General features: G+C 48.5%; 1 protein-coding gene across 2 annotated transcripts; it reads left to right on the top strand.

Annotated features, from left to right (window-relative positions):
• Window positions 1–5,023: 5,023 nt before the first annotated feature.
• Window positions 5,024–14,607, top strand: LOC134396060 (zinc finger protein RFP-like). 2 transcript variants are annotated; one of them, XM_063122409.1, is made up of 7 exons: window positions 5,024–5,483; window positions 6,139–6,234; window positions 10,072–10,302; window positions 11,485–11,507; window positions 12,033–12,148; window positions 12,437–12,469; window positions 13,897–14,607. In XM_063122409.1, the coding sequence occupies exons 1-7, from the start codon at window positions 5,049–5,051 to the stop codon at window positions 14,412–14,414; spliced, it is 1,452 nt and encodes a 483-aa protein (XP_062978479.1). In that variant the 5' UTR covers window positions 5,024–5,048; the 3' UTR covers window positions 14,415–14,607. The 2 variants fall into 2 exon arrangements, with proteins under 2 accessions (XP_062978479.1, XP_062978480.1); XM_063122410.1 differs by having other exon boundaries at window positions 12,036–12,148.
• The last annotated feature ends 530 nt before the right edge of the window (window positions 14,608–15,137 follow it).

A 15,137-nucleotide genomic window follows, 5' to 3' on the forward strand; every position in this document is an offset into this window, starting at 1 on the left:
TTCAAGGGAAGTTCCATAAGGCGCAGAGCCCCTTTCCCAAGGTTCCGCCTTTCCTGTGACCTGCTGCAGGAGAAAGGGCCTCTGAAAACTCAGCGCCCGGCAAGGCATGCAAGGAGAATGAGCCAAACTCTCACCCGCCTCCCTTGCGACAAGGACCAATGAACTGGAGGGGGGAGGAGGAGGGGCGGGGTGGGTGGGGGGCAGCCACAATAGTGGGAGAGCAAACAAGTGAAAAGAGTTCATCGGTATGGCGATGATCGTGAAAGGGACCAGCACTTGACGCGCTAAAGAAACAGAGGTTAAAATCGCAGATGCATACCAGGAATAAAAAGTAGGTGTGATGGAGCTCTAAGTATTAGACATACGTTTGGTACGGTCCAGAAGTTGATTCTTTTGGGGAGGGGTTTATTACACAGATACACTTTATACTGGGACAGTCATAGAATCATAGAATAGCAGAGTTGGAAGGGGCCTACAAGGCCATCGAGTCCAACCCCCTGCTCAATGCAGGAATCCACCCTAAAGCATCCCTGACAGATGGTTGTCCAGCTGCCTCTTGAATGCCTCTAATGTGGGAGAGCCCACAACCTCCCTAGGGAACTGATTCCACCGTCGCACTGCTCTAACAGTTAGGAAGTTTTTCCTGATGTCCAGCCGGAATCTGGCTTCCTTTAACTTGAGCCCGTTATTCCGTGTCCTGCACTCTGGGAGGATCGAGAAGAGATCCTGGCCCTCCTCTGTGTGACAACCTTTTAAGTATTTGAAGAGTGCTATCATGTCTCCCCTCAATCTTCTCTTCTCCAGGCTAAACATACCCAGTTCTTTCAGTCTCTCTTCATAGGGCTTTGTTTCTAGACCTCTGAGCATCCTGGTTGCCCTCTTCTGAACACACTCCAGCTTGTCTGCGTCTTTCTTGAATTGTGGAGCCCAGAACTGGACACAATACTCTAGATGAGGCCTAACCAGGGCCGAATAGAGAGGAACCAGTACCTCACGTGATTTGGAAGCTATACTTCTATTAATGCAGCCCAAAATAGCATTTGCCTTTCTTGCAGCCATATCGCACTGTTGGCTCATATTCAGCTTGTGATCTACAACAATTCCAAGATCTTTTTCGTTTGTAGTATTGCTGAGCCAAGTGTCCCCCATCTTGTAACTGTGCATTTGGTTTCTATTCCCTAAATGTAGAACTTGGCATTTATCCCTATTAAATTTCATTCTGTTGTTTTCAGCCCAGCACTCCAGCCTATCAAGATCACTTTGAAGTTTGTTTCTGTCTTCCAGGGTATTAGCTATCCCACCCAATTTTGTGTCATCTGCAAATTTGATCAGCGTTCCCTGCACCTCCTCGTCCAAATCATTAATAAAAATGTTGAAGAGCACTGGGCCCAAGACTGAGCCCTGCGGCACCCCACTCGTTGCCTCTCCCCAGTTTGAGACGGTTCCATTGATAAGTACTCTTTGAGTCCGATTCTGTAGCCAACTGTGGATCCACCTAATAGTTGTTCCATCTAGCCCACTTTTAGCTAGTTTGTTAGTCAGAATGTCATGTGGTACTTTGTCAAAAGCTTTGCTGAAGTCAAGATATATGATGTCCACAGCATTCCCACAGTCCACAAGGGAGGTTATCCTATCAAAAAATGAGATCAAATTAGTCTGACAGGATTTGTTCCTGACAAATCCATGTTGGCTTCTAGTAATCACTGCATTGATTTCAAGGTGTTTACAGATTGATTTCTTTATAATCTGCTCCAGAATTTTCCCAGGGATGGATGTCAGACTGACTGGTCTGTAGTTCCCAGGTTCCTCCTTTTTGCCCTTTTTGAAGATAGGGACAACGTTAGCCCTCCTCCAGTCGTCCGGCACCTCACCCATCTTCCATGATTTTGCAAAGATAATAGACAAAGGTTCTGAGAGTTCTTCTGCTAGCTCCTTCATTACTCTAGGATGCAGTTCATCGGGCCCTGGAGATTTGAACTCATTCAAGGAAATTAGGTGTTCTTTGACCATTTGTTTATCAATCTCAAACTGCAATCCTGCCCCCTCAACTTCTGCTTCACTTTTTCCAGGGGGGTCATAGACCCGCTTTTGGGAGAAGACCAAGGCAAAGTAGGAATTGAGAACTTCAGCCTTTTCTTTGTCGTCTGTTATCAATTTGTATATTTGTATATCAGTCTGTATATTCACTGATGTATATGCTCTTTAACATTATATGCCTGCCTCATTGAAATTAATAAATGGTCAGTGTAAGTGGATTCTCTCTCCTTTTGACAACTAAAAGATTGATATTACAACACTGGAAGGAGAAAAACTCCCCCCTCTCATGCTATGAATTGAGGACCTTACATCGCTTTCAATATTCGGATGAGTGGCACTTTCAAATGGATACTTATGTGAATATTTGATCTACTTTTGTTGAAGCCTATGTATTATTGCTAGAAAGTTGTATGTATATGATATGTATGAATTACTTGGGATAATGAATATCTGACGAATATTAAAGAAATGGAAACAATTTTAATTTTTTAAAAAGCTCTTCTGTGGGTGCCTGCAGGGGCCACCTTGGGGACGACTTCAGGGGCTCCATTGGAGATGCCTACGGGGCCACGGGGCTCAGAGCCACCAACATTGGGACCCCATGTTCTGCCGTCTCCCAGGCTGTAGCTTCTCCTTCAGCCTTCTTTCCTTGCTGCAACACAGCAGAATTATCACAGCTTTTTACTTTCTAAGGGTTTTTTCTTTTAATAGTTCCTGTCTTTTGGTAAGCATTGCATATTTTAGATTACTCCTTTTTTATCTTTATAAAAATAAAGAAAAGTTATATATACATTAAGAAATGTATCCAGCTATCTTTTACCAGCTTACAGATTTATTTTATTAATAATATTCATCTAGTGCCTATAGTGCTACAGTATTTTAAGTGCAAAGAGCTCAGTAATGTTGCCTCAGAGTCAAGTTGTGTTCCACTGATTTTAGCCAAGCGCAGCTAACATCAAAGTGGAAACGGAAAAAGAAGCATCCTTTAAAGCTCCCTGAAGGAAGATCACTTTTGTAGTTTGTGCCCAAATGACCTGCAGAACCTTAGAAACCGCTGACAGACACTCTCCTCTTGCCACCTGAGCTCACTGCAGACAGTACGTTATATACGACAACAGCAACCCCTGAGGCCACCAGTGACAGACGGTGAAGCAATGTGGTGACCTTGAAGCAACTAAAAAAGTCTCAGTAAAACAACACCACATATAAGCGCAGTTTCGGGGGGAAAGCCTCATGGGGCTGCAAGTGGGTGGCTGCGTCATATAAACACTGCAGCGCCACTGCGCAGCCGTGACGTGGTAAATAAGGCGTCTAGAGACCCCCCGTGTCAGGAAGGCTAAAGCTCAGAATCAGCTGAGGCGGGTAATCGCGACAAGAAGGGCTTCTTCAGATCTGTTCACACTAAAAAGAGGACAAAAGTAATAGTAAACCAGCTGCGCAGCGAAGATGACAAGATGCTGGTAGAAGAGACAGAACTGCTCAACTCCTATTTTGGCTCAGTCTTCTCCCCAAAGAGGATCTGTGACCCATCCGATATCTGTGGCAAACAGGCTGAAGTGCAGTTTGAAGTTGTCAATGAGATGTGCTGAGTAGGGCTGTGCTCCTCTTCACTTCAGTTCGGAGAAGCAATAGCGGAGTGGTCTGTTTCGCCTCCGACAAAGGTGGAGACGAATCGGGTCGGGGGGGCTCCGGATGCAGGAAAGTGGGGGGGAGGGAGACTCACCTGACGGTGGCGCCGCCACAGTTCATGCAGCGATGGAGCCAGGTAAGGGGGCAGGGGGGCTTACCTGCCTCCGTCACGGCCTTGAACTGAGGGCCAGGCGTCAAAATGGAAGCAGGCTGTTTCCGCTTTGAGGCCTGGCCCTCAGTTCAAGCCTGCGACGGACGATGGTAAGGGGTTGGGGGAAGTTTTGCTTACATGGCTCCGCTGCCGCTGCAGTCCATACAGCGGCAGCAGCGGAGCCAGGTAAGGGGAGGGGGGCTTACCTGTGTCTGTCGGGGGCTTCAATTGTAGCCCCGGCTTGAAGCCAGAAGAGCAGGCCGCGGCCTCTTCCAGCTTCAAGCCAGGGCCTCAATTGAAGCCCACAATGGACACAGGTAAGGGGGCGGGGGTTGGCTTACCTGGCCCCAGCGGCAGCAATGTCCATGCGGCGACAGCGGCGGCTCCACATAAGGGGGCAGGGGGAGGGGGCTTACCTGTCTCTGTCACTGTCTGTTGTGGGCTTCAACTGAGGCCCCAGCTTGAAGCCGGTGGAGGACATGGCCTTCTTTTCCGGCTTCAACCAGGGCCTCAATTGAAGCCCGTGACAGACCACGACGGATGCAGGTAAGGGGGTGGGGGGGTAAGCTTACCTGGAACCGGCACCATCCATGCGGTGATGGCAGTAGAGCCGGATCTCGCTCCGCGGAGAAGGGGACAGGCGGATCGGGTCACGAAGCAGTTCGGGGGGTCAGTGCAGAGCCCTAGTTCTTAGTATCTCTCAGCACCTTAAATGAGTTCAAGTTCCCAGGTCCAGGTGAACTGCACCTCACAGTGTAGAAGGACCTACCAGATGGGCTCCAGGAACTTCAATGCCTTAATTTTGAGAAATGCTGGAGAACAGGTGAACTACCGGAGGACTGGAGAAGGGTGAATGGGATCTCTTTAATATATATAAAGAAGGCAGATCTGGGGAATTACAGACCAGACAGTTTGACATCAATACTTAAGGAGATTCTAGAGCAGGTGATAAAGTGCTCAATCCGTAGGCATCTTGGAGTGATCAGAGGTAGTTGAAATAAGCCATAATTTACCACAGCGATGGGCAAACCAGGTCAAAATATACAAATGTAATGTACCCGGCTCAAAATCAGGCCCATTCTTTTAAAATTACTGTATCTTTATCAAAAGACTGATCCTCTGCTTAACTTCATTTGTTACATGCTGATGATTTTCTGGTGAGTCATTTCCAAGCAAGCAAACGCCCACTTCCTGAAAGCCAAGAAAGTGAAACTAATTCTGTCTGCAGTGTATGAAAGCCATGGCTGCTGCTGGGAGTCCTGTCCAGGATCTCTGTGAAGAAGCCAGTTGTTCCATCTGCCTGGATTATTTCAGGGATCCAGTGATGGTTACAGAGTGTGGGCACAATTTCTGCCGAGCCTGCCTGAGCAAGTATCTGGGGGAGAAGGACACAGAGGCCTCCTGCCCCCAGTGTAAAGGAACCTTCCAGAAGGAAAACCTCAAGCCAAATAGGCAGCTGGGTAACTTTGTCGAAATTGCCAAGAAATTTGGAGATCAGGGGGGCAGGGGGGCAGGGGTAAAGGGGGGAGTCTGTGAGAAACACCAGGAGCCCTTGAAGCTCTTCTGCAAAGACCATGAAACCCCCATCTGTGTGGTTTGTGACAGATCCAAGGAGCACAAAGAACATGAGGTGGTTCCTCTAGAGGAGGCTTCCCAGGAGTACAAGGTAGGAAAACTTTGTAGACCTTGGTGGGGAGGGGGAAGAACTCTGGGTTCTTCTTGGGAAGTTCATGTAAAGTCCCTGCAATAAGAAAATATTGGGACTAAACTATATCTTTGTTACGTTCCTATAGCCTGGATGCAGTGAACATGCACGTTCTTTGTTCTGCAAATAGCAGCCAGGGGAAGCCTGAAAAGGTTCGGGAGGGTGGAGGGTGGGGGCTCTCTCCACACCAGGGCAGCAGTAGGGGAGCAGAGGCAAGATGCTGCAGCTGCTCCTCTCACACCTTTCCTTCTCTCTCTCTCTCTCTCTCTCTCTCTCTCTCTCTCTCTCTCTCTGTCTGTCTCTCTCTCTCCTTGCTCCAGCAGCAAACTGGGTGGGTTTGTGTGTCCCACAGCGTTTATTGTGTAGGCCAAAGGTGGTGGTGGTGGTGGTGGTGGTGGAGGTGTGACCCCCCAGCCCCAATCCCCATCTCAGTGCATGTGAAACTCAGACTCCCAGTGGATGGAGGGACTTGTTTTTTAGGCTTTAATGGTATGAAAAAGTCTGCTGAGAACCTCCCCACTCCCCAGTACAAAGACGGATGTCAGGGAACAGGAATATTGTTCACTTCCTCTTTCTGTCTCACTAAACCAAACATGAACTTTTGTTTTTCCTTCAGGATCTGATCCGTCGTCGCCTGGAGATTCTCAGGGAAGAGAGAGAAAGAAATGTGGCATATAAGGCAGAAACAGAAAAGGAGAATAAAGAACTTCTTGTAAGTGTCAGTTTTACTAGGGGTCTGTCTATATGGTATCGTTTATTTATTTGTTTATTTGTTTATTAAATGATTGGTATCCTGCCCTATATCACTGAGACCTAGGGGCGGCATACAGATAAAAACAGAACAATGTAGACAGTACAGAATAGAAACAACGAGAAACATATTAAATCACCTACAAATTAAGATGAGTAGAAATTTTTAACAAGCACTAGAAACAATCGAAAACAATTAAAACTATCTGCAACCATGGAGAATATAGCCTTCAAAGGCTTTGATAAAAAGCCATGTTTTAACCTGGGGCTTTTCCATACGGCTGTTTACACCTCCGTAAATGCACATCTTTCCATTTTCGGACAGATGACGCAGCCACAAATACGAAGCCATCCAGAGGCAAACCCTGGAAAATCTGCTCCCCAAAAGTAGGGCATTTACCCCAACCTTTTTGGTAGTAGAGCCAGCTCCGTGTCTCTAAACGGGGGGGGGGGAGATTAAAATGGAGGGGGGAGAGAGGAGAGGAGAGTAACAGTGCTGTTCCTCCCCCCTTTTTATAATTTTATGATTTACATATACAGAACTCTGCATTAACAAATTTTCGGAGGACCGGGCAACCTCCAATCTAAATATGCAGACCTCCACATATTATGCCTTCTAAGTAAAAAAAAAAAAAAGGAGGGACAGCCACGTTCCTTTCCTCCTCCCCCCCCCCCATTTTTTAAAAACCTTTTCAGAGGCGCCGGGGAGTAAAATTCGCACTTGTCTTCCTACAAGGAGCCACTCAGCGCCAAAGCACTTCCATGTAGCCGGGGGCCTGGTGCTGAAATGAAGCCAACATTGTCTCCAGTCGGGTCTCCAAGGGGAAGGCAGTTCACAACGGGCAGGGTGCCACAGTAGAGAAAGCCCTCTCCCCTGTCCCATTATAACGTATGTCTCCTTTTGGTGGGACACAGACGAGGGCTCCTCCAGCAGATCTCAGGCGGGCAGATATATAGGCAGAGGCGCTCCCTCAAGTTTCGAGGTCCCAAGCTGTTTAGGGTTTAAAATGTCTGTGGCTAGGTTATCCCTGTCCAGGAAAGGCCATAGCTGGTGGATCAGCCGAAGCTGACCCAAGTACTCTGGGCCACGAAGTCCACCCGAGCCTCCAGTGACAAGGATGGATCTAGGAGTACTCCCAAGCTACACACCTGCTCCTTCGGAGGGAGGACAACCCCATCCAGAACAGGTCACTTACCCAATTCCCAGACTCGGGAACCACCAATCCACAGAGCTTCCGTCTTATCAGGATTCAGCTTCCGTTAATTGGCCCTCATCCAGCCCATTACAGCCTCCAGGCACTGGTCCAGCACCTTCACTGGTCCAGCCTGGGCACGGTAATGGACTGGATGAGGGCTAATAAACTGAAACTCAATCCAGACAAGACGGAGGTACTGTTAGCGGGTGGTTCTTCTGTCCGGCGAGGTGATGTTTGCCCTGTCCTGGACGGGGTTGCACTCCCCCTAAAGGATCGGGTCCATAGTTTGGGGGTGCTCTTGGATCCAGAACTGTCACTTGAGGCACAGGTGAACTCAGTGGCAAAGAGCACCTTTTATCAGCTCAGGCTGATATACCAGCTGCGCCCTTATCTGGACAGAGATAGCTTAGCTACAGTTATCCATGCTCTGATAACCTCTCGTTTGGATTACTGCAATGCGTTATACGTGGGGCTGCCTTTGAAAACGGTCCGGAAACTTCAACTGGTGCAAAACAGGGCAGCAAGGTTATTAACAGGGACTGGCCGGCGAGATCACATTACGCCAGTCCTTTTACAACTTCATTGGCTGCCAGTCCAGGTCCGGGCCCAATTCAAAGTGCTGGTATTGACATTTAAAGCCCTAAACGGTTTGGGGCCAGGTTATCTGAAGGAACGCCTCCTCCCATATGTACCTACCCGGACCTTAAGATCATCTACAGGGGCCCTTCTCCGTGAGCCCCTGCCAAAGGAGGTGAGGCAGGTGGCTACTAGGAGGAGGGCTTTCTCCGCTGTGGCACCCCGGTTGTGGAACGAGCTCCCCAGAGAGGTCCGCCTGGCGCCTACACTGTACTGCTTTCGTCGCCAGCTGAAGACCTTTTTATTCACTCAGTATTTTAACACTTAATTTTAACTTAAATTTAAATTTTACTGTTTTAACTCTGTATTTTAATCTTATATCAACTTTGCTGTGTGGTTTTATCCTGGTTGCGCTTTTTATATTGTATTTCATAATTGTGTTTTAACCTGTTGGGTGTTTTACTGTGGTTTTAATTTTTGTGAACCGCCCAGAGAGCTTCGGCTATTGGGCGGTATAAAAATGTAATAAATAAATAAATAAATAAATAAATAAATTCACAGCCCCAGCTGTCTCCGATGACAAGGAGAAGTAGAGCTGAGTATCACCAGCATACAGATGGCACCAAACCCCTAATGACCTTCCCCAGTGGCTTCATAGAGATGTTGAACAGCATGGGGGATAGAGTAGATGCCTGTGGCTTCATATCCATGGGGTAGAACAGGAATCCCCCAATACCACTTTCTGCAATTGGCCCTGCAAGTGGGAGCGGAACCACTGGAACACAGAGCCTCCTACTCCCATCTCACATAGCCAATCCAGCAGGATACCATGATCAATGGTATCAGAAGCTGCTGAGGTGTTCATTTAGATCAACAGGGCAGCACTCCCCCTGTCTTTCACCCGGAGTAGGTCAGAGCAGCCAAGGCTGTTTCAGTGCTGTGCCCTGGCCTGAAACAACACTGAAATGGGTCTAGATGATCAGTTTCCCCCAAGAGCGTCTGAAGCTGTCCAACCACCACACGCTCAAGCACTTTGTCTTTGCCCCAGGGTGGATCCAAATCTATGCTGTGTTGGTTAGATGACGCAGCGGCTGATTCGGGGCAAATAGGCGGATATGTGCAGCTGAACATTCAGGGACTTGCCCTGACTGTTCCTCCCTGAGCGAGGTCTTCTGCTCTCTGACCTTCCTCCGTGGCTGATCCGGGGAGCGGTCCTGGCAGATGGCGACTGGCAATTGGTCACCGGAAGCCAGAAAGAGGGCCGAAGGGGGCGGCTCCAGTACCTGGATGATTGCTGGAACCCCCCCTGCTCCCTCCTTGGCCTGGAGATTAGCAAGTCCAAACCCACAGGAGGGAAACCACAGGGTTTGGGGGGAATGCGGCCCCAATGAGGTGCTATCAAGGCAGCCCCTAGGAAGGGAACAAGGGCTTCAGCTAATATGAGTCAAAATGTGACGTAAAATGCAGAGGAATCCAAAGCCCCCAGGCAGCCTGGCTCCGCAGAACAGCTCTTGCCTGGAATGGCCAAACCTCCCAGAACGGTGGCTAATGAAAGGCCAGGCTGAGAGTGGGCCCTGGTACCTCTTCTCGATCCACCCAGAGTGCAGGACACGGAATAACGGGCTCAAGTTAAAGGAAGCCAGATTCCGGCTGGACATCAGGAAAAACTTCCTGACTGTTAGAGCAGTACGACAATGGAATCAGTGACCTAGGGAGGTTGTGGGCTCTCCCACATGAGAGGCCTTCAAGAGGCAGCTGGACAACCATCTGTCAGAGATGCTTTAGGGTGGATTCCTGCATTGAGCAGGGGGTTGGACTCGATGGCCTTGTAGGCCCCTTCCAACTCTGCTATTCTTTGATTCTATGACCTTATAGGAATCTTTTTCTCTACTGAACATGGATTTAAGATCTCTGAAAACTTAAAATAACTTTCCTATAAAATTCCTTTAAGCCTCTTGATGCTGTGAAGCTTGGTCCTATTTCTGACTCTGGCTCCCCTTTCTCCCCTTTCCATCCACTTCTTGCAGAAGGAAACCAAAGCAGAGAGGGAAAAGACAGTGGCTCAGTTCAGACAACTACGGCAGCTTCTGGAGGAACAAGAGAAGCTTCTGCTGACCCAGATAGAAGGCTTAGAGGAGGCGATTGCCAGGAGAAGGGACGAGCACCAGGCCAAACTCTCTGAAGAACTCTCCTCTCTTGAAAGCCTCATCCAGGAGTTGGAGGAGAAGGGTCAGCAGCCAGCGAGTGAACTCCTGCAGGTAAGACGGTGGCAGGAACAGCCCAGGAACTTCCTCCCAAGGGTAAAGCGGACTTCAAGACCTTTCTGGCTCCATCATCTACAGAAGGAAAAGGCCCAAGGCAGGCACTGCAGACCCTTTAGACACTTGGCAACCGTAAGGTGATACCTTTAAGAGAATTCTTGCCAAAGCAAAGTTGGGAAAATTATAACCCTGATCACCTGCTGCTTTTGACATGGAAAGGAAGGCTTCATTCCTGCCTGGGAAAGCACAAGGAGAAGTCTGCCATTGGTAAGGCCAGGCCAGGGGCTCAAAATAGACCTGTGTATATTAGGGGTGTGCAGAGTGGGTATTCTCTGCCCCAGAATTGAGGACGGAGCTATGCTGAGGCGGTTCTCCACCCCAATTTCCAGAGTGGGTCCCTCTCTCCGCACCACAAGAGAGTTTGGTGAAAAACTGCTCCGTTGTCGGGTGACTGCTACATGGGAAGTAACAGACATGCTTACACCTCACTCAGTTGTAAAGATAAACACATGAAAATTGGCACTGTGACAGCTTTCAAAGAGGACTTTAGGCAGGCCAAGTTTGGATCAGGTTCCTGCATGCAGTGATTTATAGTGAATTTTTAAAATCTGAACTCATATGTCCTCTCGGGCACCTCTCATGCCTTGATCTGTGTGCTGAGAGAGAGGGAAACAAAGCAGCAGGAAAAAAGCGCTTAGAGCAATAATAAATGAGTAAATAGAAATGCATAAATGCCACAACAGCAGCACACAGCTTGCCCATCATCCTCAGAGAGGACAGGAGGCTTGCAGGAGGAGGAGGCACCACACACACACACACACTCACTGTCTGTCGGGCACATTGGAGCAAGTCTATGCGGCAGGGTCTTGCTATTTTCTGTTTTACTCTGTACAGCACCATGTACATTGATGGTGCTATATAAATAAATAAATAATAATAATAATAATAATAATAATAATAATAATAAGTCGAGTCAAGGCAACAACAGCTTCCCAAGAGTTTGACCAAGGCCTCTTGAACCCCCATTGTAGGATGTTTTATCTATTCCTCATAGTCCTTGAGTGGGGGAGGGGGGGTGCTATGTGGAAGCATCAGCACTTGAGCAGGAGAAGGACCAGGGTACCATAGATGGGTGACTGGCAGGCACTGAGATCCCTCTTCTCTCTCCTTTCTTTGCAGGACGTGAGAAACACCTTGCAGAGGTAAGTGGATCCCACTCATTTCCATGATGGTGGGAAGGATCTGGATCACATAGGAAGCACATGGCTCCCTCCATGCTCCTGGGCGGAGGACATTGGTCTCCAACATCTCATGGACTCCAAATCTCAGTGATTAAAACAGGGACCAGCACTCCTTTTCTTCCTTCCCTCCATCACACATGGTTGGAGGCTCCTCTGCTTGCAAAAGATCTAATCCCAAAACACACATACAAAAACTCCACAGACCAAAACTTCTCCCGAAACAACAACACAGGCAACCCCCCACAACCACAGGCAAAACACAGACCACTAACCCTAACTAGACACAAACACAAGCATCCCATTTGCCCCGCTCACCGCCCCCGCCCCCAGCCATGCTCACTGGTTTGGCTCCCAAAGGGGTCTGTATGGGCCAGTGTGGCTGATGCTCCCTCCCCCAACCAAAGTTGCCCATTCTCTGTTCTGAGTTTTCTGCAATTTCCATTTGGATTGAATGGATGTGGGTTACCTTTTTCCCGTCGCCACCAGGAGTGAGAAGGAGGCATTTGAGAGTCCAGCAGCTTTCCCTCCAGAGCTGAAGCAGAAGATCTGGGAATTCCGTGAAATAAATCCCTTTCTGGAGAAAGTCATGAAGCAATTCAATGGTAAGGAAGCAGGGATGCAGTGCTGGGCATTAATTTATTTTATTTTGGGGTGGTTAAGAAGCCACTCCAGACCCATGGCCTGTGGTGCGGTTGTGGGTTGACTTGGTAACCTTCCCCACGAGCCTCCCCCACTGGCTTCAGGTGAAACGAAACACTGAGAAACACGCATAGACTTGTACTGTTATTTGGAATCAGTTTAAAGTTACAAAGAGGATCTCCCTTTTAGCAGATTGGTTTCTACTTGATTCATAATGGGCCTCTTAAAGTTTCTATCATTTCCTTCCCCAGATGCGCTGCTAACTGGACTACCTCCGATGAAAGGTACATTTCCAGTTTATTTATTTATTACATTTCTGTACCATCCAATAGCAGAAGCTCCCTGGGCGGTTCACAAAACCAATGTGAACCAAATGCACAGGAGAGATATGGACTGGTCAGATATTTCACTGGCTTCATTTCACTGTGCTTAAACCGTTCTGTCCTGCACCCTTCGGAACGATAAACAGGTTAATTATGAGTCATCAGCAACTCTGTAGTGATGTTGGGTTCTCCATATCAACAAAGCAGGCACAGACAGGGGGGTGGAGCTATGGGCTCCTCCCCTCCATACTTCCCCCATGCATTCAAATGCACTTTTGCAAGACCTGCCCATTTATAGAGGTGACTGCGCCTAGGGAGGGCTCCATGCAATCAGGACATGTGAGAAAGCAAAGCTCCCAGTCGTGTGGAGCTCTGGCCATCCATGCACACTTGAGCAGGCAGAGGTATCTCACTGAGGAACATTCAAAGAGACATAATATGAGACACAAAAATCTCATATTAGCATTTTATAAAATGAAATGGGCCACCCATGACACTGGCAAGAGAAAGGGCTCCTTTGCATGTTTGTATCTTGCACCCAAGGTGGAGCCTCCAACTGCTGCAAAAGCGAACGAGATACTAAATTTTCATAGTTCTATTGACAACCCAGTTATCTGTTGCCAAGAGGGAGGGCAGAACCAGCTGGGTGCTCTCTGCTCAGAAGAAAGGAGACTCCTCCTTCCCCCTGGAAGTCTCAGTTGGCCCATTCAGAGGCAGCATCAAGGGGTGGTGGTGAATTCTCTGCTCTCCTGCCTCCCTCCATCCCCCCTCACCCAGCACACACACACACACACACACTCACACACACACACACACACACAGAGCACTGCCAATGAGAAGGCATCCTGGAGCTTTTCCATCTGTTCCTTCTTAAGAGAAGAAGCTCAGGAGGGACAGGAGGGGAAGACAACATGACATTCCTGGAATGAGGCAGGGCCAGGCTGCACTAAAAGCCTGATCTGGAAGCAGCAAAGAGTTGAGTGTTTTGAGAGTGGGGTTTTTTTCTTACTTGTAAAATGTGGGAGGAGCCCTTAGCTGGGAGGGGCAAATTGGGCATGGAATGGGAGGGGCTGTGGGGGCTTCCCAGGGAAATGGAGGGGAATACAGGGGAGGGGGAGTTTGGCCACTCAGGGTGGGCCGGAAGGACGGAGGGAGGGAAAGGGAGGAGAGGTCTGGGGAAAGTGGTTTGGGGGAGCTTTCATGTTGGTTCTGCTCTGAGCATTGGAGGTATTCATGGTCCTGTTATCATACTGAGTTGTTTTCACATTCCCTGATTTTATAGGAAATCGATGATCCCTGTGGGGTGTTATAACACTTAAGACCTCCGCCTTTGTCCCAGAGGATTCTGCTGACCTTCTCTTTTCCTCCTCTCTCTCCATCCCCAACAGCAAACGTCACTCTGGATCCAGACACAGCTCATCCCTGGCTCATCCTGTCTGAGGACCATAAAAGCGTGAGATGGAGAGACAAACGGCAAGATCTGCCCAACAATCCTGAGAGATTTGACCGAGATCCTTTTGTACTGGGACGTGAAGGATTCACGGCAGGCAGACATTTCTGGGAAGTCAGTGTGGGAAGTGAGGGAAACTGGGCTGTGGGGGTCGCCAGAGAGTCTGTGGGGAGAAAAGGCTGGATTGATTTTAGTCCTGAGGAAGGAATCTGGGTTGTGGGGTGTTATGGAGGTGTATATAGGGCTTTCGACCCCCCTCTTTCCCCTCCTCTGTCCCTGAGTGGGGATCTGAAGAAGATCCGAGTGTCTCTGAACTGCAATGAGGTACAGGTGTCCTTTTATGATGCTGACAGGGGGATCCTCCTCTACACCTTCTCTGGAGCCTCCTTTGCAGGAGAGACTCTTCTGCCCTTCTTTCATGTATGGGGAAAAGCCCACCTCAGCATCTCTCCTTAAGGCAGCTCAGAGCCTTCCTCACTCTCCCTCCTCTCCAGACCAGACTGGTTATTCTACTCTAAGCATCAAACCTCCCTTTGTCAAGGGCTCCTTTTCCCCTTCTGCAAAGGCCCCCTGAGAGGCCTCCAGTCGCAGACACCAGAACTCCATGGGCTAAAATGGTGCCTGATTTCCTCCCTCCCTTTTCCCAGACTTCTCTCATCTCTTACTTCATAAGAGACAGAAGCTCATGAATAATCCAGACCGGGGGGCGGAGCTTGGCAGCCATGGCGGTGGCAGGTTTCTTCTGAGGCTCTGAGCGGCGTTGCCGGAAAAAGCAATTATCTATTTTTTAATGGGCATAAATCTTTGAGCAAACGACAGGAAATGATTATAAAAGCTATCGGAGCTGGAAAGTGTTGAGAAGAGCCGATGGGATGAGGTGAGCTTGACGGAATGTCTTTATAAACTGCAGAGGCAAAACCGAAAGTAAAGTAACATGATTGATGTCGCAGTTTGAAAAGAAAGAACTTATGCTTGTTAGACGTTGATCTGATTTACAGCGATCCTCACTTCTCATCCTTTATCTTAAGTTGGAAAGATTGAAATACTGGCTTTGAAGTTGTTTGCTGTAATCTTTGTAAAGTGGAAAGTGGAAGCTGTTTGCGGTGTGCTGAGAAGGGGGGGGTGAAGGGGAAGAAACAGCATTCTGTGAGGGAGATGTGGGATTTTGAGAAACTGTGA

This window comes from Elgaria multicarinata, chromosome 3, assembly GCF_023053635.1.
Source record: "Elgaria multicarinata webbii isolate HBS135686 ecotype San Diego chromosome 3, rElgMul1.1.pri, whole genome shotgun sequence".
Classification (NCBI taxonomy): domain Eukaryota; kingdom Metazoa; phylum Chordata; class Lepidosauria; order Squamata; family Anguidae; genus Elgaria; species Elgaria multicarinata.

What these genes read in the sequence shown, in the direction of transcription:
- LOC134396060 (XM_063122409.1), top strand. Translation starts at nt 5,049, where the DNA reads ATGAAAGCCATGGCTGCTGCTGGGAGTCCTGTCCAGGATCTCTGTGAA. An exon ending in CAGCGAGTGAACTCCTGCAG is followed by an intron (nt 10,303 to 11,484) that starts GTAAGACGGTGG and finishes CTTTCTTTGCAG; the next exon opens with GACGTGAGAAACACCTTGCA. An exon ending in TGGACTACCTCCGATGAAAG is followed by an intron (nt 12,470 to 13,896) that starts GTACATTTCCAG and finishes CATCCCCAACAG; the next exon opens with CAAACGTCACTCTGGATCCA.